The 26076-nt window shown below is 34.5% G+C and overlaps 1 protein-coding gene across 1 annotated transcript; it reads right to left on the bottom strand.

Annotated features, from left to right (window-relative positions):
• Positions 1 to 1676: 1676 nt before the first annotated feature.
• RGS18 (regulator of G protein signaling 18) lies at positions 1677 to 24895 on the bottom strand. The gene is made up of 5 exons (XM_004439002.3): positions 24587 to 24895; positions 23996 to 24097; positions 22883 to 22944; positions 4801 to 4967; positions 1677 to 3140 (listed from the first exon to the last, which is right to left on the bottom strand). The coding sequence occupies exons 1-5, from the start codon at positions 24703 to 24705 to the stop codon at positions 2883 to 2885; spliced, it is 708 nt and encodes a 235-aa protein (XP_004439059.1). The 5' UTR covers positions 24706 to 24895; the 3' UTR covers positions 1677 to 2882.
• Positions 24896 to 26076: the final 1181 nt, after the last annotated feature.

The following is a 26076-nucleotide window of genomic DNA, read 5'->3' on the forward strand; positions in this document are numbered from 1 at the left end:
GAAGAATTTTTAAGCTTTTAATGTTCCAATATTTTCCATTTAGCTAAAATGTCATTATTTACTTTTCTATGTAGTGCAAAATTATAAAAGAGTTGGTGAGAACAATAGCTGTCCCCAAGTTTTATTCAAGAAATCTCATTATTCTCAAAGGATATTTGTTCGATTTGTAACCTAGGCGTTATTAGGAAATTTATATTGTAATTAAAATGTGAGACTTAAATACAGGGAATAATTTCCATAATCCTGTCCATGCACTCAAGTCAATTAATCTATACTTGGCACTTTACAAATATTTTTAAGTTTAATCATCTTAAGAACACTGTAAATGTTTTATTCCAATATTACAAATGAAAAATTGAAGTTCAGAATATTTAAATAACGTTCCCAACATACTGCACTTGATAAGTGGCAGAGCCAGGACTCCAATAAAAATATGTCACATTTGGAAGCCTTACCTTTTGCTGAAATATTATACGGCCTTCTTCATAATACTTCCTATGGCTTCCATTTGATTCCACAGTCATTTATCGAGCTTCTAGTATATTCAAAATATAATAGTCTAGGTACCGACTTTTGCCTGTGGGCTTCAAGATACCTCAAATTGTCTAATTCAACCCAATTACATCTTTAAAGAATTCTATTTTTATACATGACTGGCCAAAAAAATATAAGCTATATTTCCTGTGATTTCTTTCTTTTTATGTATTTCTAAGTTTTCTAGAAAATTGTCCCCTATTCTTAGACCAGTACCCTTCATTAATTTTTAGTCTGAAATAGTCCTTCATTAACCTAAATTATTTGCCTCTGTTCCTTGCTTGGGGATCAATCAAGAGGTCCTTTGGAGAATATCAGGTGATCTGCTTAGAATCAAAATATTTGGGACCAGAAATAAGATTAGAAATTAGAAATCGTGCGTTCTTATCTTGAAAAAATGTATAGGGTAAGGATGCCTAGAAGTTAAACAAATTTCTGAGGATCACACATCTGGTTAGGGAGCCCAGGCGTTGAAGCTCTCAGATTCTCAAGTTTTTATACATTTCTGCAATTCATTCAGCCAGTGTTCAGTACTGTCTGCATGTTTTTACTTGGCTTCTTTCACTTCTCCAATTGTTTATTTCGTTTTCTTTATTTGGCTACATGTCTCTTCCACAGATACAAGCTCCTTAAAGTCACAGATTAATTTCCTAAAAAAGTCCTAGTAGGTTTTTGAAAGGTCTCATTGAATAGTTCATAATTTAAACGAGATATTGGATGCTTCTGAAAAGTATGACAAATGAAAAAGCTACATAACACATATCTCTGGTCCTAGAACAATGCTGTTAAAATCAGCCCATGATTTTTTCTGATGAGATCAGAGAGCTTGTATCAAGTCTTAATTCTGTGTGTAAAGCAAACTCTTTGAAAACAGACTGCCACGGAAAACGAAAATACAAATCAGCCAAAGAAATATTAAAAATCACTTCTTAGTTGATCTTTGAAATGCACGATACCTTGTTTTCCTACTCACAGCAGCATAAGGAATCGATTTAGCATTAAGATCAGTGCCAAATACCTCAATTAGTACTTTCCATCCCAATATCATTCTCAAATAAGAAAATATGTCTATGTCTCATTTGATGACAAGAAGGATAATCAAAAATCAGTGAGAACATTTAGTGGTCAAACAAACAACTGTATGAATGGAGAAATTAAAATATTTATTACTATAAGTGATCTAAGATTTTTATATTTTACATTTCAACTAAAATAATGTTTGCCAAAGTCAAATGAATGGCTCTTTAAATATAGACATTTACAGACCATGCAACACACATCTAAAATTAAATATTTCCCTAAAGTAGAGATGTATATACTTATTAGCATAATCTTATTTGAATAACGTAGTATTAAGTGATTCCATAAGAGTTGGAAGGAGACTGTGATCCAGGGAGGAACATTTTCTGAATATGAGCCAATGTGGCAGATGCCTGAGTCTCCAGAACCTTGAGCTCCTTGCTTCTTTACCTCCTCTTATTTCTAATTTTTGCCCCAATCCCAAAAGTCCAAAAATGAGGGCTAATTACTCCTGGGATAAACCTCCTCTGGTTGCCATTCAAATGACTGACTGTGCCTATATTAGTAGCAAGTTCTCTTTACAGGTGAGAAGATGCTCCTCGCAGTCCCAACGTGGAGCTATGCACATCTGGTCATGTTTCTGTGACCAGCAGAAGTGAGCTCCATGTAACTGGGTGAGTCCATGCTCACTTAGGAATGAACCTAAATGTGGATTGCATTCTCAATTATCAACCTGGGTCATGCTTAACCTGCAAGTTCTGTAGAGATGGATGTGTTCTCCCCAAAGTTCCTGTTGCTGGCTTAGAACCAGAAGTTAGGGGTATAGCCAGGGGTAGTAATCTAAGAACAAACGATTGTCCTCTCCCATTGTAAGAACTGGATCACTTCTATACTCTCTAAAACTGAGATAGAGAGAGTCTTCATCATTATGAAAAATATTGTCAGAATATAGGGATATCTGAGTATTATGTAGTTTATATCTAGAAAAACGTCCAAACTAGATATTTGGTCAAACTATTGACAATTTTACAAAAGCTTAACCTTAACTTTACAATCTTATAAAACATTGTTATTACTTCTTTGCTGCGTTTTAATTAAGTAATAAGTTTTTTTGATTATGAATGGAGTGAAGTCAAATGGAAAGTTTTACAGACTATATTGGCAGATACAGTACATTTTGTTAGAATAAAAATTTTGATTTACATTTTTAAAATCCTTTCACATGACACATTTTGCTTTAAAAGATGTACCCATTTGTTAACATAAACATGTTATATCTTAGAAGCTGATGTACAATTTGCCATCAAAATAAGCAAAATTAATTTTCTTTATAACCAAATGGCAACATCTGACTTTACATCCTGGAATTCATTGTAGGTAAATGAACGTGATCGTCTTCTAAGATTTGTTGGTCTCTGAGGTCTTCCTTCTATCAAGTCTAAATAGATGTCAGATTTCAGAAAACGTGTGTAACTGTCTTGTTCCATAAGCTGATACACTCTGCTTTGTGCAGCATCAAAACTGTGGAGGGTGGGTTGGGTGATACCCTTCGCAATGATTTCTTTGGTGTGGAAATCAAGGTTAACCTGGATAATAATTAAAAAAGTGTAATTATAGTCAATCTACTTAAGTAAACAGCTTTGAGAAACAAACAGTACAGCAGGGACCCAATGTTGGAGCGGGCATAGTGCACTTGGCCACTTGGGTGCTTCTCCTGTTGTGGGTCTAGGGATCCAGTGATTTGCTCTGAGCTGGCATTTCATCTGGCTCTTCTCTCCCTATGCTCCTGGTCTTTCTCACTGTCTGCTAATTTAGAATAATGGAATATTAATAGTAAGTATCATAGAGATCATTAGTTTCAATTCATTTTCAAGTGGAAACTCAACTTTGTAGAAATTAAATTATTTTGAGTGAGAGTACACAGTGAATTTGGGGCATATTTGGGATTTCAATGTATGGCTTTTTTTTTTTATCCAAGGGCTCTTTTCATTATATTATGATGTTTTCCTATAAGCAAATATGTGCTGAAAATGAATATCTTTTAAAGATATAAAATATTTTTTTTGGTGAGCAAGATTGTCACTGAGCTAACATCTGTGCCAATCTTCCAATTTTGTATGTGGACGCCACCACAGCATGACTTGATGAGCAGTGTATAGGTCCACCCTAGGATCCAAACCTGCAAATGCCAGGCTGTCAATGCAGAGTGCCCGAACTTAACGACTACGCCACCAGGCCAGCCCCAGAAAGATGTAAAATATTTTAATGCTTTTTATCAAAGCACTGATGACATATCTGGTTCTGATGTGGTGAGTTTTCAGGAAGAGGTTCTTCCTTTTCCCTGGTGGGTAGCAACATACAACTAGCTGCCTTTACCTGTGTATAAGGTTGGCCACGGGGAAGACAGAATAATTCATTGCAACACAAAACAGACTGAAACATACTGAAACAAGGAAAATAACTATCATTTCACATGGACAATATCTACATGGACAATGCTACCTCATGGACAATACTAGTTTACAGTCAAACAGAACTCTTAACAGTGATAGATGACTAGCTCTACTGCTTCAATGAAAAGACACTATTTATTGAACACACAAAAATATAGAAACTCCGTTTAACTCACATTTGAAGAGAATCAAGTAATATTTTCTAGTTTTATAGCCATTTTGGCAATTGTTTCGCACAATTACCTCATACTGAGCTTACAGTCCAAGAAAATCATGATTGTATTTTCAGTTGAACCATTGCCAAATTAGGTTTACTTCATCTCTCTATTATGAAATTTTCTTTTAGTCTACCTTACGGTGGAGGTATAATCATTTCGGGGCAAACAAAACCTTGTATAGGCAGATGAGCAAACATCAAAATGGTACATGATACAAACTTCCTGATTTCTCTTGCCTTCATTGCTTATAGAAATCTTTAGTTTCTAAGAGAGGTTGCTTGAGCTAAGGTGATTAGTATTATAAATGAATCAATCTAAATATTGCGATTAATTACATTCACTCTTAGTCTAGAATAAAAATAACCCTGAGGAGTGACTTCAATTATACCTCTCCTTCCATGGCAATATGTTACAATGCATTCTGTTTGTATGTAGAAATCTACATAAATAACCACCATTTTTGCTTCAACAAAACCCTGGCCTTTCCGGTAGAATGTACAGGCATACCAATTTGATGAAGGCAGAGTCTCTCAAAAAGTTTTCGAACAGACGTAACTTTTTACCATCATCTTTACCTCTTGTGGAGCATCATTGCGTATAAATTTCTCATATATTTCTTTTGCGTTAAGGATAATTTGTTGAGGGTCTTTGCTTTTCTTGAAATCTTCACAGGCTATCCAAAATTCAATGTTTTCCTCACTGAATTCAGTTTTAAGAAATCTGGTAAAAGTCTCCAGTCCACCTACCAAGAAAAGAAGCAATATATTTTAACTGTAAAATATTAATGCTGAGAAAATGCACTACTTGATATTAAAGTATAACTGCAAATATTAGCAGAACGGCCACGTCTTCCCTCTAATGCAGCGCATTAGCATACATCTTGCACAGTATGGAAGAAGGACCTCATATAATTAGCTGAAATCTTCATAACTATGAAAGGTAAGTATTGTTCTTATTGAAATGAGGCTGGTATCAGACCTAAGTAAGAGGGAACCCCTACTCTGGACTTCACTTTGGGTCTCTTTCAACTGTGCCTCTCCCTGGGGTGTATGTGTGTGGGGGGTTATTCTACAGATCCAAGAAGCCATTCCACCCAGAGCCCATCCCTCAACTTCTAGACCATGCTTCTTCTACTCAGGACCCTGGAATTCGCTGTGTAAAAGTTCTGTGTTTCCAGGGTTTGCATAGTCCTATTCTCCAAGTTCATCCACCGAAGGCATGCTGACTCAGTGGTATGCATACCCTTAGCCTGAGTGTGGACAGGACTTGAATTTTCAGCCTGGGATGTCCACCCAAATGTGCAAAGAGGTCTCTCACAGTGTGGAACAAAACCATGGGTGGAAAGTGAAGGAAGGTAGGCCATGCTAATAGAGTAGAGCTATGAAGAGTCTGAGAATTTTAAATTCAAACCTAATCTTCCAAGTGGTTACACAGTATATTCGTCAAAACAGAAGGATAAACTGTATATTTTTAACAGTTTGATCTATAACTTTTAAGCATTTAGACATATAGTAGGGGGCCTCCACTTTTGCTGTTGTTCTATTTGAGCACCATCAATGTTAGGGGCAGATGTCAAGTCTGGGGGAAGACCACCAGGGTTCAGATGCACGTTAGATAGTTACTATGTTGCCCTGAGTGAATTACTTTTCCCTTCTGTGCCTCAGTTTCTCAATATTTAAAATTAAGATAATGATGATATCTACCTGATAGGGCTGTTTGGAGAATTAAATGTGTTAAAATATGCAAAGTGCTTCAAACAGTGACTGACACATAGTAAGTACTCTGTATAGGTTCTGATGGTGTTGATGATGATGATGATCTTGATGACTATCATTTATTTAAGACTCAGTCAGGTAAAGTTTACATAGCTAAAAATGTGGTAGACTCAGGATTCAACCCTAAGACAGTTTGACTTTAAAACTAGTGCTCTTTCAACTATTTATGATATTCTACTTTTTTTGGCTTATAAGTATTTTAGAAAATTAAATTTCTTTGTTTTGAGAATATTATAGATTCACATGTTGTTGCAGGAAATAATAGAGAGAGATTCTGTGTATTCTTTATCCAGTTTCCCCCAATGTAACATCTTGCAAAACTGTAATAAAATAACACAACTAGGATAATGATATCAATATATGCAAGATACAAAACATTTCCATGTTGCTCTTTTATAGTTTTACTTACTTCTCTCCCACACCCAATCTCTCCTTAAAATCTGTTCTCCATTGCTATAATTTTGTCAATTCAAGAATGTTATTTAAATGTAACCATACAGTATATACTGTTTGGGATGGCTTTTTTCACTCAGTTTGATTCTCTGGAGGTTCACCCAGATTGATGCATATATCAATAATTTGTTCCTTTTTATTGCTGTGTTGTATTCCATGGTATGGACATATCAATATTTGTTTAACTATTTACTCATTGAAGGTTTTTTTTTTTGCCTATTATTAATACAGATGCTATAAACATGTATATATAGATTTTTTTTTTATGTAAACATAAGTCTTCGTTCCTCTGGGATAAGTCCCTAGAAGTAAAATTGCTTGATTGTATGGTAGTCATAATATAAAAGAGTGCATTGTAGAACCATTGAGAAAAGGGAAAATTTTTTTGTTCCTTCTGGATTTTTCAGGTAAATTTTCTCAGATAAATTCACATTTGAGTTAGATACAAATGATTTTTAGCCATCTTTCTTTCTTTAGATTTGGTCTCACTCTCTAGTTATGACCTATTTCTCTTTCTGCTCTCACAGGTAAATATCACACATGGAAATTTCATGAGTCTTGTCTGCATTTCTCAGCTGGCAATATTTGATAATACTGACACCCTCCTTTTGGAAATACTCTTCTTCCTAGGACTGGAGGACACCATACCTCCTAACTCACACTATCTGATCACTTTATGCAATTGCCTGTGATGGCTTAACTTCTTCTGTCCCCTGGTTAAATGTGATGTTTGCTGGGTTTCTGTCCTTGACATTCTTCTGCTTTTCTCCCCTCTTCTATCTCCCTCTTCTTTCGACATTTTTCTTGAAACTGATTTTTTCCCTTACTTCCCACTTGGCCTTACACACATTGCTGGCTCCTGAAGGCAAAATGAGGCATTACAAACAATCTTGGAAAACAATAAACTTTCTCTGAGTTAAATTTTGATATCATTAACATTTAATAATCATTTGATATCGTTAAATGATTTTAATCTTATCATCATAAGAAAAATTTTCTATAGACTTCAAATATTCTTGCATCTACTGATCTATATCTTTCTCTTTACAAATATAAAGTCTTTTGAGTAAGTTTTCTATACTTGGTCTCTTCATCCTCTCCACCTCATTTACTTCCCACACAAAAATGTGGTTTCTATTCAACACTTTACTTACATAATTTTTACCCAAATGACTTACTGTTACATTCAGTGAGTTTTTTTCCAGTCCATATGTTTCTCTCTATGACAGCAGGCAAAGTTGAGATATGTCTGTAATTTTCTCCTATGTGACCTGCCCTCCTGAGTTTCCTCTTACACCTTTGCCTTTGCTTCTCTGAGTCCTTCTCAGCTTATCCTTCTTCATCCTTCCTTTTAATTCCATTTCCCAGGCAATTGCTTCAACATTCCAACACTCAGATAAAATGAATACGCTGATGAATCTCAGAACTCATCTCCAGTCCGGTCCAGATCTCATTCCTGAGCTCCAAGCTCATATCAACCAATATCTGGTAAACATCTCCACTGAATTTCCCAGCAAAATAATCGTCACAGCTGAATTCATCATCTTCACCCAAAACCTTCCCAGAATATTTTCCATTTGATGACACCATCCACTCAACAACTTAAACCACAACTTTAGCATCCTCAGGGATCCCCAATTTTCCTTCACCCCACACCCAATTGATAACCAAATCTTGTCAGTTTTACCTCTTTTATATATCATACATCTGTCTTTTTATTTTTATGCAATCTGGAATTACTTTTATTCAGACTATAATTATCTTTCATGCAGATTATTATAAAAACCTTCTAATTGGTGACTCTGACTCCAGGCTTCCCTTGTCCTAGCCCCCCCAATTCGCCCCCTGACACTCCTAGTTTATTATCCACATTCTAGTCGGTAATATCTTTCTATAGTACAGATTTCATTATTTTTCTTCACTGTTTAAAATTTTCCAATAATGCCCTTCATCTCCTTCCATTATCTTTTTCACACTTTAGCTCCAAGCTCAGAGACATGCTTTTCATGTATTTCCATGTGTGTGCCATGTTCTCACATCTCTTAGGTTGAGCTTCTGTTGGAAACACTTTTCTCTTCCTACTCCTCCAATTTTATCACTCTAATTTCATCAATCTAATCTGTACCATCCATTCAGGTTTAAATTAGAGATCATCTCATCTGGAACGACTTCCCCAATCTCTCAAGAGTAAGTTGGGTGTCCTTCATGTATGACTGCCTGGTACACTGAGTAACACTTAAAATATTATGCTGCAGTTGCTTGCTAACTTTTGTTTCTCATTCTACCCTGTAAGATTCATGAGATGGAAACCTTTGTCTAATTTGCCGCTAAATCCCCAGCACTCAGTAATTACTCACCGAAAGAAATAATGGAATATATGAGAAAAATACAAAATTTTATTAAAAATACAAGAGTTCTAGGAAATGTTTAATGTTTTTAATGAAATATCAGTCTATAATATTTACAAGAGAAACTGTCAATCAGAGCCAGTAAGCATAAAAAAGCAAAAAGCCAACAAAGAAAAAAAAAAAACAAAAAATCTTGTCCTATTATGAATACAGACACACAAATATATGAAATTAATAACATAATAGTCCATTTAAGAGTCAATCCTTATCTTAGCCTGATATCATCAAAGATTTAATTAATGTTCTAATTTCAAACTTGTCAAGCTAAATTTTTATTAGGATTTGGCCTGTTTTTGAGCATACAGAAATGGCTACCAGTGGTAGTTTTATTTCTGAATCTATATTATTGAGTTGGAACTTGGCCTCATGAGTTTTGCCAATGTGAGCCTTCTCCTGAGAGCTGAGTCCTTCTTGGCATGCTAACAAGATGACAACATCGATATTCAGAACTGGCAAGGTTGGAATTTGTGGTAAAAGCCAGCCTATGTGTCTTCAGACAAGCTGACAAACTTTCCTGGAGGTACACTGTTCCCTTTTGGATATCACTGTGGGTTATCCCAGCATATTCCTAATTCTATAGCATATTCCTAAATGTGGTCAACTATCTTATTAAACAAAGTTTGTTTTCATCCTGAATGCCCCACTGAACAACACACTAATTTATTGTAAAAATGTTTATTGAGTGCTAGTTGTAATCCACACAGTGTTTTAGGTACTAAGGACCCAGGAGTAAAAGGTAGGCAAAGTCCTTGATTTGATGTTTAATCTACGGAGTCGTGCCTTAAATAGCAAAAAATATTACTATTAAGCTATTAAGAAGTGGAGAGCCATGACAGTAACAAGAGCCAAATTTGCCCTCTGACTATAAACAACTATAAAACTGGACGAAATATCAAGACAGTAGTTTCCAAACTGAGTAAAATTGGCAACAGGGCCCAGAAACAGTGTGACAAGAGAAGCATGTGAAGTGAGCCTAGGTTGGGTCTGGCTTTTTACCTGGGGGCACATATAGAACGGAAATGCATGGAGAGGAGCCCAAACAAAGTAAAAAATCTTGTTAAGTTGAGGAGGCAGAGATAAGAGACTGGGATCATGATATGTTTGGAATTTGTGGGTCAGGGTACTGAAAAAAAGACAACCATGCAGAGGGGGCCTGGAAGTGTGCATGCAGGTTCCCTGCAGATCCTTGATGGAGGGCAAGCCTGTACACCGGTGGGCCAACTCTGTGAAGCCTAGAAGTGTACTTGCTGCTATGGGGCTGAGAGGTAAGTGGAGATATGAGAGTTTGCATGGGTCTGGGAGACTTTGGAGTTCTGGCTCAGCCACAGTGGAAATATCCAACAAAGGCCATGTTTTTTGCCATAAATAAGGGCTTTGTCCTAGTACTAAGACGAATTGGAAAGAGATTGGTTTTAAAGGATCAAACTGGCCAGAAAGAGTCAAGAGAATCCACTAGTGATTTAACTGACTGACAGAAAAATAATCTAAGATTCTTTCAAGGAAGGTAATATAATCTAGACTCCTGTATCTTCCTCCGTACTCACATACAATAAAAATTTAGTAGGCATACAAAGAAACATAAGGTGACCTATTATCAATAACAAAAGCAGTCAATAGAAGCTGACTGGGAGGTATCCAAAATGTTGGAAATAGCACACAAAGACTTAAAAAAGCTATCATTAATATGTTGAAGAATATAAAGGTTAAAAAAGACATAATGAGTGAATATATGCAAAAACAGCAGACAAATTGAAACTATAAAAAACAATCAAATGGAAATTCTAGAACTGAAATGGGAAATATCTGAAGTAAAAATTTCATTGGATGGACATGACAACAGATTAAAGACTACAGAGAGGTAAGTATACTAGAAGACAGTTGGATAGAAATTATTTAATGTAAGCAAGGCAGGAAAGGAGGAAAAGAGTAACAACAACAACGAAATTATGAGACAAACAAAAAATAAATAGTAAGAAGTTAGATACAATCCCATCTGTATCAGTGACGGCATTACATTTAAAAGGACTATACACTCTGATTAAAAGTCAGAGATTGTCAGGCTGCATTAAAAATTAAATATATATTGGCTACAAGAGACACAGGTTAAAAATAAAGTATCAGGAAGGTGAAGTAAAAGGATGAAAATGATACATTACACAAAGGTTAAGCATAAGAAATCTGTATAAAAAATCTGATGTGGCCTGACAAAGTGACTTCAAAATAAAAAGGATTTCCATTTCAAAAGTATAAAATGGTCCATCATTTACTAGTAAATAACAATCCTAAATATATATGGATTTAATTGCAGAGGTTTAAAATACATGAAACAAACTGACAGAATTAAGAGGTAGAAAAATCCATAACTATAGTTGTAGACTTTTTTTTTTTGGGTGAGGAAGATTAGCCCTGAGCTAACATCTGTTGCCAATCCTTCTCTTTTTGCTGAGGAAGATTGGCCCTGGGCTAACATCTGTGCTCATCTTCCTCTACTTTATATGTGGGATGCCGCCACGGTGTAGCTTGATAAACCGTGTGTAGGCCTGCCCCCATTATCCAAACCTGCAAACCCCGGGCCACCAAAGGACAGCGTGTGAATTAACCACTACGCCACTAGGCTAGCCCCAGATTTTAATTCTGTTCACTCATAAATTTATAGAACAAGTAGACAGCATATCAGTGAGAATATATAAAACAACATTATTAACCAAATGGACCTAATTGACAAGTATAAAACACCCTACTCAACACATCTTTTCAAGTGCACAAGGAAGATTATCCAAGATAGACCACATGCTGGGATGTAAAATGAATCTTCAGAAAATTGGTATCTTACAGAGTATGTCCTGTGCCCACAAGGGTTTTAATCAAAAATCTATACTAGTAACAGCCGCAAATATAAAAGCCCCAAATATTTGGAAATAAAACAACACACATAAATAATTCATTAAGTCAAAGAAATAATTATAAGAGAAATTAGAAAATATTTACAATTGAATTATAATGAAAGTACAAGACGTGAAAATTAGTGGAATGTAGTTTAAACAGTAATCAGAGTGAAATTTATGGCATGAAATGCTCTACTAGTAAAAAAAAGGAAGGATATAAAATTAAGATCTAAGTTTCCACACTAAGAAGCTTGGAAAATAAGAGTAAATTAACACCACGGTAAGTAGAAGGAAAAAATAAAAACAGAGCTGAAGTCTATAAAAAAGAAAACAAACCATAGAGAAAATTAACTGAGCTAAAAGTTGGTTCTTTGAAAATATTAATAAAATCGAACCCCTAGCAAGACTGTTACACAGTAGGAAGCAAATTAGGGATATTACAACAGATCTTACAAATATTACAAGGATAGTAAGTGAATATTATGAACAACTTTCTTCCAATAAATATAATTTTAATAAAATGGAAAATTGTTTTTAAAAAAGCAAACCTATCCAGACTGACCCTGAAGAAATGGAAAATCTGATAACCCTAATTCAATTAATAAATAGATTTTATAATAAAAATACCCCCCGTCCAAAAAAAATCTTTGGGCCCAGATTTGGTGAATTCCATCAAACATTTAAGAAAAAAGTATCCTAATCTTACACAACTTCTTCCAGAAAACAGTGGAGGGGTGAATACTTTCCATCTCATTTTAATAGGCTCGGATAACTAATCCCAAAACCTGACAAATATATAACACCTCCCACCTCTCCAAAATAAATAAAATAAAGACTAAGAAAAAAAGAAAAAGGCAGAGAAAATTACAGACCAATATCCCTCATGATCACAGATGCAAAGATTCTGAATAAAATATTAAAGACTTAAATTCAGTGAGTTTATAAAAAGGAGAAGCAATCATTCTGGCATTATGGCTGAAAAAAATTGTGAAATAAAGCTTTCTTTATCTGCTCAACTCGTTTTCACTTATATTTATTTCTTGTATTCACCGCTCTCTAAAACTATTCCTTGTGATCAGTGATTATTTCCAATATAGAAAGTTCCATGGAGAACGAAGCAAGAAGAGTCTCTATTGGTAGAATTATGGCAATAACTCAGAGGTTTAGCGTTTATAGCATATTTAGAGGTTTTGAGGGCTGAGTGCTGTTTATATGCATTACCACATTTAATCTTTACAACAGATGCCTGGAATATGTCCTATATTCATTTTCATTGATGAGGAACTGAATTTCAGATAAGTTCAGTTGCCCCAGATCTCACTTTTCGAACAAAAAAAAATTGTAGAAATGTATCTTTCTCAGGAAGGCAACACTTCCTGTGGTAGGCAGAGTAACAGCCCTCCAAAGATGTCCATGCCTTAATCCCCAGAACCCGTGAATATGTTACCTTACATGGAAACGGAATTTTGCAGATGTGATTATGGTTTTATGGTTAAGGATCTTGAGGCGGGGAGAGTATCTTGAATTATCCTGGTGGACTTAATCTAAGCATGTCAGTCTTTAAAAGTGGAAGAGGAAGGCAGAAGAGTGGGTCAGAGAGCCACAAGATGAGAAAGACTATTGCTGACCTTGAAGATGGAAGAAGGTGGTCATAAGCCAAAGAATGTGGTGGCTTCTAGAAGGTGGGAATGGCCCTCAGTTTAAAGCTAGCCAGAGAATGGAGACCTTGGACGAAAACTGCAAAGAAATGAATTCTGTCAAAAACCTGAATGAGCAGGAAAGGGATTCTCCCCTAGACCCTCGAGAAAGTAAACAGCCTGCTGACACCTGCATTTTTTTCTGATGAGAGCCTGACTGCATGTCTGACCTACAGAGCAGTAAGAGGATAATGTGTGTTTTAAGTCACTAAATTTGCGGTAACTTGTTACAGCAACAACAAGAAACTAATACAATCCTCAAATTAGGCTTTACATATCACCATTTATTTCTCCTATATAGAGAACCTGTTCTCTTTGTCATGAAGCATCATTTTTTTTATGTTGTAAGCAGTCTCTTGAACAAATTAGAGATCTAGGATCTTAATGTATAAGAAATCAGTAGTCAGAAAACGACACGACAACCTACAAACATTTTCTAAGTACTAGAGTGTGGGACGACTCCAACCACTTCCATGATGAAAGAATCATGTGGTCTCTTCTACCCCACTGCTCCTTCCATTGGAGTTTTCACTGGGGTGAGGGGAGATTCTGCCATTTCTTTTCCCCAGTAAATTGACCCTGAACACCAGTTGTTAGTGGTTAAATGTTAGTGGAGAAACTAGGAGGACAAGCAAAGTTTAGGCTCAACAAGAATTTGAGAAGGCGTGATAAGACTGCCAAGTAACTTCAGAGCTCATCTACAGTCATTAGATGCTAGCAAGATAATTCCTAGCCAAACACAGCGGTGTCGTGGAGGCCTTAGTGCTAAGTGGTTCATGAATGAGTCAACAAATTCTAATCGCTGAGAAGCAGCAAGAATGATCAATGTGGGTGATATTAGCTGAGCTTCTTTTCATTTCTCTGGCTCATCTAGTGTTTGCTTTTCAAGATTTATTTCTCATGCTGAGTAGCGCACTTGTCTCAGAATGCAGATGGGAAATATAAATGGATAATGATTCTTCCAAGCATTTTGACAGATGGAAGATTTTCCCCAACTACCTAAAAATGTACATGTTTCAGAGTAAAATTAATGACCTATCTCTGTGTTTAATATTTTTAAACCAAGATTGCTGCCAAAGTGAACATCAAGGAGTCTGACATGCTGGTTTTACCATGGCTAATAGCACAGCAGCGCTCACAGGGTTATTGTTATTTAATATGTTTCTATTTGATTTTCCTTCCCATAATTCCTTTCACCCTCTGTGTCTCAGTAGCTGAACTTGTAAAAAAGCAGTTTTAGTTATTACCGTTATTCAAGATTACATTCCTTTAATTTTTGAAAGCTATATAGCAGCCTCCTCTTAAAACTTCAGGTGAAACTGGAGATTAGGCTGAAGATTTTAGGAAATAGGCTGAATCAGCGTCATTTGGTTACTGCTTGGCAACAGCTCGAAAACTTCCTTCTCCATTTATGTGACTAGAAAGATGGTTTTGTTGCATCATCCCTGGTTTTACTTTTTGTCCTTTTTTTCTCCTTCTTCCATAATGATCCCGGAAGTAAACAAGGAGACTAAGACATGCCTTTCAACCCCCAAATAGAAACTAAGTAGAATTCGAAATGTGGACAATGTTTAGATCTGTAAAAACAAAACCACAACAAAAACAATAATCCACAGACCAGTTGGCTTGAACCAAACTTTAGGCAGTTATGTAGTCATGCCCCAGCCTCTGGTCAGAACTTTTAAAAAATAAATGAGAACTTTCCCCTTGATGAATTTTTAGTGTAATGGAAAACTGCTATTCAGCACCCATACTTCCTTCCTCTTTCAAATTTCTCAAATGTTTGTCTTTTCCCCCCCAAATTAACATCCACTTTTTACCAGATTGAATTTTAAAAAATAAATGATACTCTGTCAATTTATCTCTAACAACTGTCTTCAGAACTGATAGATTCTTTGTATTTTTTAACAGAATTCTGAAATTTGCTTGGCAGCTGCTATAAAGTACATTTCTGAAGAGAATTCCCAGATATTAGAAGACATTGAACACAAGACAACAAAACGATTGTGAGAACATTTTTAGGACACCCTAATTAAAAAAACAAAAAGTCTTCATATGGATATATACACTCTGCTGATATTAGAAAGCACATCATTGGGTCTTATTGCTCTGTTCATGTTATAGTGGCTGCTTCTTCCCTGGCCACAACAAGAGGCACTTTAGTTTGTTTTCACTTGTTCCTGTTACTATTTAAGGGGAAACTGAAACAAAGTTGGCAAAATAAAATGCCTGCTATCTTACATGGGAGAACAATCTGTTCCAGGTCAGATCTAGTTTGGAAAGAAGAAACTAAGGATATGTTTCATTGGGTTTATGAATAAAGTTAATTTGACCCCGCTGAAGGGAAAACTTTTTTGATTTCAATTTATTCTATCCATATGTCATGTATAAACATGGATTAATCAGTTTTTAAATACTAAATTATTTCTAATGTGAGTTAATAAATAATTGTCACAATTTTAGGAGGTTATGGCCGTGACTTTTCCTATTAATAAATCTCAATTATAACAGAATGTTTTGTACTGACATCTAAAAGGGATTATCCATATGCCAGGCAACTGAAATTGTTACTTATTTATTAAAAATAACTTCCTTCATCTGTTAATTATCTATGAAACACTTAGTGTGAACCTGAGGACTGTATTACATACTGAAAATGCAATCTTAATTACAATAGTTGGAAGTTTTGAGTGTTTGCTAAGGTCTTAGCACATTGCCATATGCCTTTTATTGGCACAGTTCTATTTAATTTTCATGTCAGCCCTATGGAGTAAGTCCTGTTTTACCCATTTTTACAGATAAAGAAGTTGAGTTTTAGAGAATTAAGTTGCCCTAAATTTTACTGCTGGTAAAAGATAGCCCAGGGGTTTGAACCAAGGTTTGTTTTGTTTAAAACTGTAGAACCTTTACCAGTAAATTGCCATAAAACAGCAAAGTCCCTATTGTTGAGGAATTTGGAGGTTAATAGGCAAGACAGGCATGTACATACCAAGGACTAAGGAAGGACAATTGCAGAGGTGACATTCTCTTTGGAGCAGCAGAGGAAAATCAGCTTGTGTGGAATTCAAACAGAAGTCTTGCAGAAAACAACATAAACGTTACTTAAAATGTAATCCTTCATTAATTCACAAAATATGAGTGTCAACTATGTACCAGCCATTGCACCCTGGAGTATCATGCAAAAGCCCTTTGCTACCATGGTTAGCCTTGAGCTTCATAACAGACTTTGGAAATGAAGCCACAGCCACAATATTAGGATGAGTGCTGTACGCGAAAGGGGCTCGTGGTGAGTTAATCGAAGTGAGTGGATTTTGTTGGCATAATACGAATATAATAGAGAAGAATAAATACTGATTCAAGAAACGAATTAATGACGAGTGAGAAAGTAGTTCATTTAAAAGTTTCAGTAAATTACTTTTAAAAAAAGTAATATTCACTATTGCGCAAGATTATCCCAGCACATTAGTTACTTCCGGTTTCTCTTCCTCGCTTTGGGCAGCTGCATTAAGTCAGGTTACAATGGAACCATTTCTCACACAGGCAGTAACTTACTCAACAGTCCTTCAGAAGGCAGCAGTGGCGGATGCAGCTGCCAAAGGGCTTGATAGAATTTGAGATTAGAATTCGTACTGGAAGAAGCTGGCATGTTTCTAAATTGAAACTGGGGCATCTGTTGGAGTATCTTTCTGATGCCAAGAAACCAAATGAAACAAAAAGTCAAGAAACTCTGAAGTTGGAAATCCAAGTATAATATAATAGCCTAAGTACTGGGTTGTGTGGTTTCTTCTCTCTTATTTGGCTTCAAAGCGCTTGACTTGCTACAGACTGTTGTGGTTACTTTGGCAATAATGATTTATTTATGTGATCCATTTATAATTTAGACTGGCTTTTACTTATTTTTATTCTTTAGCTAGATTAAGAAATTGAGTGTTTGTTATGAGTCAGCTTGATTCAGAAATTTAACTTTGCAGAACACTGGAATCCCATATCTTGCAGAAAATTGGTAACTGAAAATTGGGAAGAGCAAGTTGAAATGCCACAAGGTGAAAATGGTAAAGAGAAGTACTCATGTCCTTCCCCAAAGAGAGGGATGCATTTCCTTGTGGTCTTTACTCAAAGTCAGTAATAAGTATTTTCCATAGTATAATCAGTTCGTATTTTTAAATCAAGGGAGTGCAATGACTTGATATATTCTACTTCTACCTTATTGTGAATTATTCTCAGAATTAAGCTTTGTAGAACCAGAATTCAGGGCACAGAAAGTACAAACAAATAGTCATTAGTAAAAAGGTTAAAAATATTGCAACTATTTGCAATGACTGGAAAGAAGGGTACACAGGAAAATAAACAGTTCTGCAGTAGTTGGAAATTTTCTTATTGATGGAGACTCCTTTCACAGGAAATAACATTGTCTTTCAAGTCTTCAATTATCAACTATGTGAGATGGTTAGAAAACCTCTATCGATAGTCAGTCACTCTTCCGTATTCTAGGTGTGCACCTCAAAACCTTGAAAAACTTCTGATAAAGTTTACCAGCAACTAAATAAATTCAAACTCTAATCTGTTATCTTCTCACATATCTTGTGTTTCCACCTCTATTTCTCATTTATGAAAGGCACCATTATCTTCCTATTAATATGGAATAAAATCTCAGGATCTGTGGCTCATCTTTTTCCTTCATCTCCTGTTTCTTCCTCATCCACTTTACAACATACATACACATTCAGACACAAAGTTCACCCATTTTCTTTCCAAAATAGCCCTTACCTTGAGGTTGGCTGTTATACCTGTAACAGCCTTGTAGGTAGTCCACACTGCATGCATAGGACTCTGCCTTTCTAACCATCAGTTACCTTTCGAACAAACTCTTACAAAGTTTGCCCCCAACTTGATTTTCCAATGTTTGTTCCCTACTTTTCGCCCCAGTGAAAGTGAACTGCTTGCTTTTCCAGGTTACACTGAAATCTCTTATTTCTCTAGCCCTTTTCATGCCTTTTTCTCTGCTCAGGAATTACCTTTTCTTCTGCCTGTTGAACTCTTGCACACATCTATATAGTGTCTCTTAATGATTTTCTAAAGTCTATGTGATACTTTGCAAGTTCTATAGCATTTTTTAAAACTATTTAGCCAATTATTTTCAAAATTATATATTATTTAGCAGCATTATTTTGCTTTCAAAAATATCTTACACAGAACCATATATATATATATATATATATATATATGTATACAAACACAAACATATGTGTGAGTATAATATACATATATAAAATTTTGTTGGAATTAATTGATTTGCTATGTTCACATCGATAACATTTACTTTTATAAAGTCAATCAGTGAGAAGAATGATGAGTAAATTTGCAATTTTAGACAAATTTGTCAATAAACAGGGATGGCAGAAAAAATTTATTTATCCTAATATCTGCATGGAAATAAATGAGGAAGAGAAGTTAAACTGTTGATGGACTTCATTGTGTTAAAATTTACAACATAAAATGTTTAAGTTCATTTTTCATAAATATTTTATTTTAGAATAGATTTAGATTTTAGAAAATCATGAAGATAATACAGAGTTTCCATACACCCCACATCCAGTTCCCTGCTATTATTAACATCTTACATTGGTAAGGCACATATGTTACAATTGATGAACAAATATTGATACATTCTTATTAAGTAAAGTCCATACTTTGTTTAGATTTTATTGAATTTTTACCTTCTGTGGTTTTTAAAAGAATTTTGAAAGAGTTAAACTACATTTTAAGAATGATATAATAGTAGAATTACTGAAACACTCCATGGAGTCTTTGTTTTCTGTGGAATACAGCAAAAACCATGCTCCTTCTGTTTTAGTCTCATTAATCTACTATCTGTGACCCTAAGCCACCCTTTCCTTTTCAAATTATGTTTCTCAATAAAGAATTACTTTCTTTTTAGTTCCCTAAATAAATTGCATGGGCACGGTCGATGCCTCATGCCCCTGTTGGGTATCTGCTTGGATGATGTCTTTCTCCCCTTGCCCAACTAGTGAATTTTGATTAATTCCCTAAAATCTAAAGTAAGAACCATCTACTCTGTGGCTGCATTCCTAAAGATGCTAATAATCAGTCTATAGTGGTTTTAATATCAGCCATTTTTGTCAAACTGAATATGCAAATTTCCATTGCATTTTGTTCGACTTATCACCTCATTTCCCATTTGACTAAATTTAATAACATTTCTATTTCCTTTGTACTGACATGACATACAGAATTTGAGAAACTTACACATTTAACCGAAGGGAAACTCTATAAAATTTGATAGAGCAAGGTCTTTCTTGAAGTGTGTGTGTGCACACACACGAGCATGCATGCAAACACGAGTATAAGATCATCCGTTCTCTTTTTCTTTTGTGCCTAGAGTCAAGTCAATGGAAAGGAACTGAATTTAACCATTGCAACCCTTTTTTAGCTAATTATTTTAAGCTTTATAATTTAATATTACAATAAGCTTTGCAATGAAAAATAATTGGATTTGGGAGGGATTGATTAAAAAAATGCTAGTAACATAATTTTTTTGTGAATTCGGTATAATTTAATTAGCATTTTGATCAAGAGCAATGATAATAATGTCCAAAAGGATCAGTGCTGATTTTTTGTTATTCGTGTTACTCCCTCTTGATTCAAATTGCTGCTATTTTACAGCTCTTTGCTATTTCCATCAGTAGAGAAAAGACAGAGAGCAGCAAATTCAATTCTTTCCATTTGCTTTTGACTACTTGTAAAGCAGAGTGATTACAGATGTCAGGGCAGGATTTTCTGTGGGACTATTTGCCCTTGCTGAATCTTTCTTCTCTCTGAATGCCTTGTGGAAGTGTGATGAAATTATTACATACCAATTTATTAAGTTAAAGAAATAAATCCAACTCATATATTTCTTTCAATTGAAATTTAACCCTACAAGTGATGTTTATCCTATTGGGAGTAGACTGGAAAACAGAAAAAGATTATTACATTTATTGTTGATAATTACTATTTTTCATAGTACATTTGTGTAATGTCAAACAGTTGTTGGTTTCTTATTCAACATCTCATTTAATCCTGACAGAAATCCATTTCTATTGGAGCTAATAACACTGTTATCTACATTTATAGGTAAGGAAGCCAAAAGTCAGAATAGTTAGGATTAACTGAGATTATAGTGATTACCTTAACTAAGATTATACAACCATTATGTTGAAGAAAAGAACCAGAACTCACATCTCAAAGGAACCCTGGACTAACTTTTTTCTAGCAACAAATTTAGTTATATTATTCGAGCACTTAATATTTACCAGGTGATATGCTGGGTTTGGGGATCCCCAGATGAGAAGACATCTGCTTCCTTATAATAAACAGTCATTCGCAAAAAAAGGAATTCCACTTCTCTTTTTCTGCTTGCTCTGACTGGTGAAGAGATTGAAGAGCTGGGATGTGCCAAAATGTTGGAAATAACAGGAGATTTAAATAAATCAGATTTGGGGGGCAGAAATTATGGAGGGAAGTTTTACATGGGTTGTTATAATTAGTCTCAACAACTGATAAATATCTGAACCAAGACAGTGGCAGTGGAGTTAGTGAGGATGGGACAATATAATTGGCAAGCATTTTAACAATAGTTAAGAAATGATTGGATATTGAGAATGAAGAAAGGTCAGTAGTTGAGAAAAGCTGTTTAAATTACTCTTCTCCAAAATAGGGAGTGATAGAGTATGAAGGTGAAATAAGGAGGAAAGAGTAACAAATTATATTTTTCAGCATAAACTTCCTTTCTTATCACTACCCTCCATTTTCATTGGTCACATCCTTGCCTAAATTTAAGCCTTGATTTCTCTACCTGTACTTTCCCTTCTCCAAGGCAATATTACAATTCAGAGGTAGAATCTATTTTCATTGGAAGAGTGAAAATATTCAGAGAAAGTCTGCAGAAATAGAATTCTTATGTCAGTAAATTAAGGGGGGCATTAACAGGTCACCAAGACCTTATAGAAAGGCGGACAATAAAGAGAAAAATACAGAAAATAAGGACAGACAAGAGAAGCTGGTGTTTCATCAAATGGAACACAGTACTTGAAGCTGAAATATAAGTACTACACTCCCAGCTGTCCTAGCAACAAGAACTCCTTCATCCGGTAGACATCTAAGAATGTGAAACCCACCTGCAATGCTGGGAACAGTAGTTAGAATAACAGTAGTTGGAGTAGTCTGGCTAGCTTCATCTCGGAATGGTCTGGGGAAGAGCTGAGGAGGGTTTGTGTTTCAGACAAAGAATGAAGTAGGGAACAGGAAAAATTTGAGATACGAATCAAAGCTGTGGGCTTGAGGAAGCCTGTGGATATCTGGTAATGATCAACTGTTGCTTCTTAAGCTGACTCTGCTTGGTTCAGTGTGGAAAATAATGAACAGGTGGTTGCTTGCTCCCATTGCCTACTCAGTTAAACTCATCAGTGTTGCTACCTGAAAGAAATCGTGGAATGAATAAAGACAAAAAAAGTTCACTCACCGGCTGCCTTATGTAAGGTGACCCTAAAGAGTAGCAATCCAGGCAGCCTGTCCTCTAAACTGGATTTATCATAGTGTTGGACAGTCAAAGGAGAACTCAATATTTGTCCTCATCTTCCATCTCATCTACAAAGCTCCACCTCAAATACCCACCTGATTCTCAACTCTTCTACAAAATTCTGCTTTAAAAATGGATGATTGATATGAAGAGTGAAGCATTTATAAAATTAAAAAAGAAAAACTATTTTCATGAGAGTTTCCTGGATGTCCATTAAAAGTACTGCTTTAAATTTTAGATCACTTAACAATAAAAATAACGTAGATAATCTGGGATTTAAAAAAATCAGGGGTCTCGTTCAGAAATCGAAAAATTTAAAAATTTGAAATTATTAGCTACAGCACAAAGAAATATTTCGACCCCAGTAATTCTTAATGAAATGAGAATATTTTTAAAGATACTTTCCATTAGTTGACAATTCTATTATTTAGTTATTTCTGTTGATTAGAAACTCAGATTGCTGTAAATTACCAATGACGAATTTTTTTTTATTGAGGGCATAATAGTTTATAACATTGTGAAATTTCAGTTGTATGTTATTATTTGTCAGTCACCATATATATGTGCCCCTTTACCCCTATGTCCCCCCCCCAATCCCCTTCCCCCTGAGTAACCAGTAATCTGTTCTCTTTGTCCTTGTATTTGTTTATCTTCCACATATGAGTGAAATCATACAGTGTTTGGCTTTCTCTGTCTGGCTTATTTCGCTTAACATAATACCCCCAAGGTCCATCCGTGTTGTTGCAAATGGGATAATTTTGTCAGACGAAACTTTTATGGCAGCCTGTTTTGTATAGTTATATGCATACTTTGTGTAATTTTCCATTAAGGCATAAAGTATTTGGGAAAAATACCACTAACCTTTATGGGAGAGCAGTTTGTCAAATGATTCACCCCATGTCACTGCCTCTTCAGGGGAGACTCTGTCCAAGAAACAAAATGTTTCGTAATGGAGTGTGCATAAAGTCTGCTTATGAGTCTGCTCTAACATATGCTATAATACTGCTCTTTTCAGTCATATTTCACAGGGTTTCTCCTTTGCTTATTACATAATGAAAGTTGTATTTACATTGAAATTTCAAAAACATTGGTCAACTTTCTTTTGGATTTTGCCTATCAAGCAACGTGTTTTTGATATTTTATAAATATTTTCTCATGAGTGTATGAATTATTTTATTTTTTAAGGAAAAATTAATTATGTGTTCAGTTAAAAACAAAGGAAAAGAAATCAGGTCAATTATTTTTCTTAATTCAGCAAATAGAAGAACCTAAACTGACAGTTTCTTTCAGTCAAACTTTTTTCAACTGCAATTTCCTTGAAACTCTTACCACAATATGTGGTAATTTTTTTTGAACAGATACAGGAAGTTTGACTAATGTAGTTATAAGGGATCAGAAATACAAAACATTTTTAATACAAAAAATGTTTTAGAGATGTTGATAATTTAGAGAGTTGAATATATTTGTCTTGGATCTTTTATTGGTCTTATTTCATATTTGGAAGAATTTGTATTATACTAGTATATAAGGCTATTCCATTTTCTGTTTGAATTAAAGAAATAGCTAAAAAATACAACATATCCCTTTCTGTGTTTGACTTGCTATTATACCTAGGGCGTTTTCTCAAACTACCGAGGAAAGAGATGAATAGCTCTTCTTTATGATAACATTACATTGTCAAAATTCTTGAATTAATGAGTATTTCACGAGTTTATAAGGAGTAAAATATATCATTAAAATTGACAGGCATATAATTTTAAAAGAGCACCTTTAAATTTTTATAAGATTATTTAATTCAAACTATTAAAGAGGTTTAATTTTATGGAATATTTCTAGTTTTTTGAGATGAGATCTCTAACCTTCCTTATATTACTGTATAATTTCCAATAAAATGGAAATCCCTAATTTCCTCTTTCTTAAATCTTTAATGATGGAATCAGCAAAATCTCCCCCAAATAATTAAAAGTTATTCACCTTGTTTCTTTGGCTAACTGCCCAGATCTACTGGAGGGGGTCTCTTCATGAAACTCAGGTTTCTGCAGGAGAAGACTTAGCCTGTTTCTTTTTTCCTTAGCTCTGTAAAGAAAAGGCATTAGCTTCAGGACAATTTAAATGAGAATTAAAATCTCTCTTTCTGATATCAAACTAGTTTGGAACTAGTAATCACCTAAATACTCCTTTTCACCGACCCCTGACTCACCACACACTCACAATGATTTTCCTAAAGAATTTCATTTAAATATTATGCTTGTGGAGGAACTAGGATAGCATATGTAAAATATATTTGTTTTTTCCCTTTGTGACTGTAAAGTATTTGAGATTATATTTCAACAAAGATTGCTACTAGTTCTTCGTGTAGTGAAAATTGTCGCACTTTTTTTTTTAATGGAAACATTTTAGATTTAACAGTTATTTACTCCTAATAAATAAAGAGCTTTTTTTCCAACTGTAACAATACAATCAATATATTTTCAACCAGATATTTTAAAAACAAATGCTAGCAAATATTCAACATCAATCCTCTTTTTAAAAGTATAAGGCTGATTTAAAAAATTGTGATTTTACCTGAGTTTGGCTTCTTTGCTCGTTTCTTCTTTTCCTGAACCATGTATTAACTTGAAAAAAGCTTTTTCTCTTGATTCGCACATATTTAATTGAGAAAAGAAAATTAATGAGGTTTCCATCTTCTTTCTCTAAAATGAAGAGATGTCTAATTTATTACATCTTCACGTGTTGATGCTATTCTATAGTTATACATGGTAGAAGAAAAAGTTAACTCTGTCAGCAATGCTTAAAAAAGTTAAGAGCTGTGTTTCTGCTTCTGCAAAAATGTAGAACTGAGGAACTGAAGTACAGTTCGCTCCTGAGTTGTTTAGGGAAATGATACTACAAATTTGCAAAATGACTCTTGGTCTCTAAGATAAAGACTAGTATTACCACAGTGCAACTTCTCTTTCTAGTTTGTGCAACCAGAATGATGCTTTAATGGACACAAATGACACTGTCATTTCCCACAGGAACTTTTCAAAAGTTGTTTAATGTGTGTAGTGTGTGGTAAAATGTGTTGTGGCAAAGTACTACATCAAACATTAGGAGACACTTGCCCTTGTTCTTAAAAAAGTATTTTTTACTTATTTAAATTACATTGAATAAAGTAAATTACATTTGATTGACATAATGCTATGTAATGTTAATTTCATTTGCTTAACACTGGATCAAAATAAGACTATAGATCATAGAGTTTTATAGTTGAAAGGGAGAGTAGAAAGCATTTAATTCAATAATTTTTAAGCACAGGTTCATGGAATGATTTTAGACATTTATGAAATTTTTACCAGTCTGTGATAAAAATGGGAAAAGAAAAATATGCATATTTTCTTAAATTATATTTTTATTTTTTTAATATGAAGGACTTCCTTATTTTGAATTTCCCCATCATCTTTTTTATTGTTAAAATATTCTTTTTAAAGACAGTTTAACTAGAAATGGCAGTTTTTATATTTCTATTTTAAGTCCTTATTAAAAAAGAAATGACAACTCCAAGTTGGTTCAGCCTTCACTTCTTTTACTGTTTCCTGAGACCCAAATATTTAACAAATACTGATGTAGTCCCTAACTCATATTTTATAGAAAAAGAAACCGAGGATGATAAATATTAAGTGATTTATTCTTGCAAAGTCCTAGAGGTCAGTGGAAGAGAAGATCTAGAATTATCAGAGCCTCCGATCACCAGTGGCGTGTGCTTTAGTTTTTCCAAGAGCCTTCGATCTCCAGTAGTGAATGCTTTAATTCCTCTAAAATTAGATATGTAAAAAATAAGTTAAATCTAAAAGAAAATTTATTTTATTTTCAGTCTTTTTGAATTATTTATTTCAAGAAAATAGTTATGATACCAGCTAGGAGCTCAAAATATTTGCAGAATTGAAATGAAAGAATATTTGGTATATATTTATACATATACCCTCCCAATTCTTTAACGTTTACTTTGAACGTATTTTTAAATTCACCTTGGCTGAAAATTGACTGTTAACAAGACTATCCATGATGGCATTTTA

This window comes from Ceratotherium simum, chromosome 36 (genome assembly GCF_057802395.1).
Source record: "Ceratotherium simum simum isolate JZ-2026a chromosome 36, ASM5780239v1, whole genome shotgun sequence".
In the NCBI taxonomy this organism is placed as follows: domain Eukaryota; kingdom Metazoa; phylum Chordata; class Mammalia; order Perissodactyla; family Rhinocerotidae; genus Ceratotherium; species Ceratotherium simum.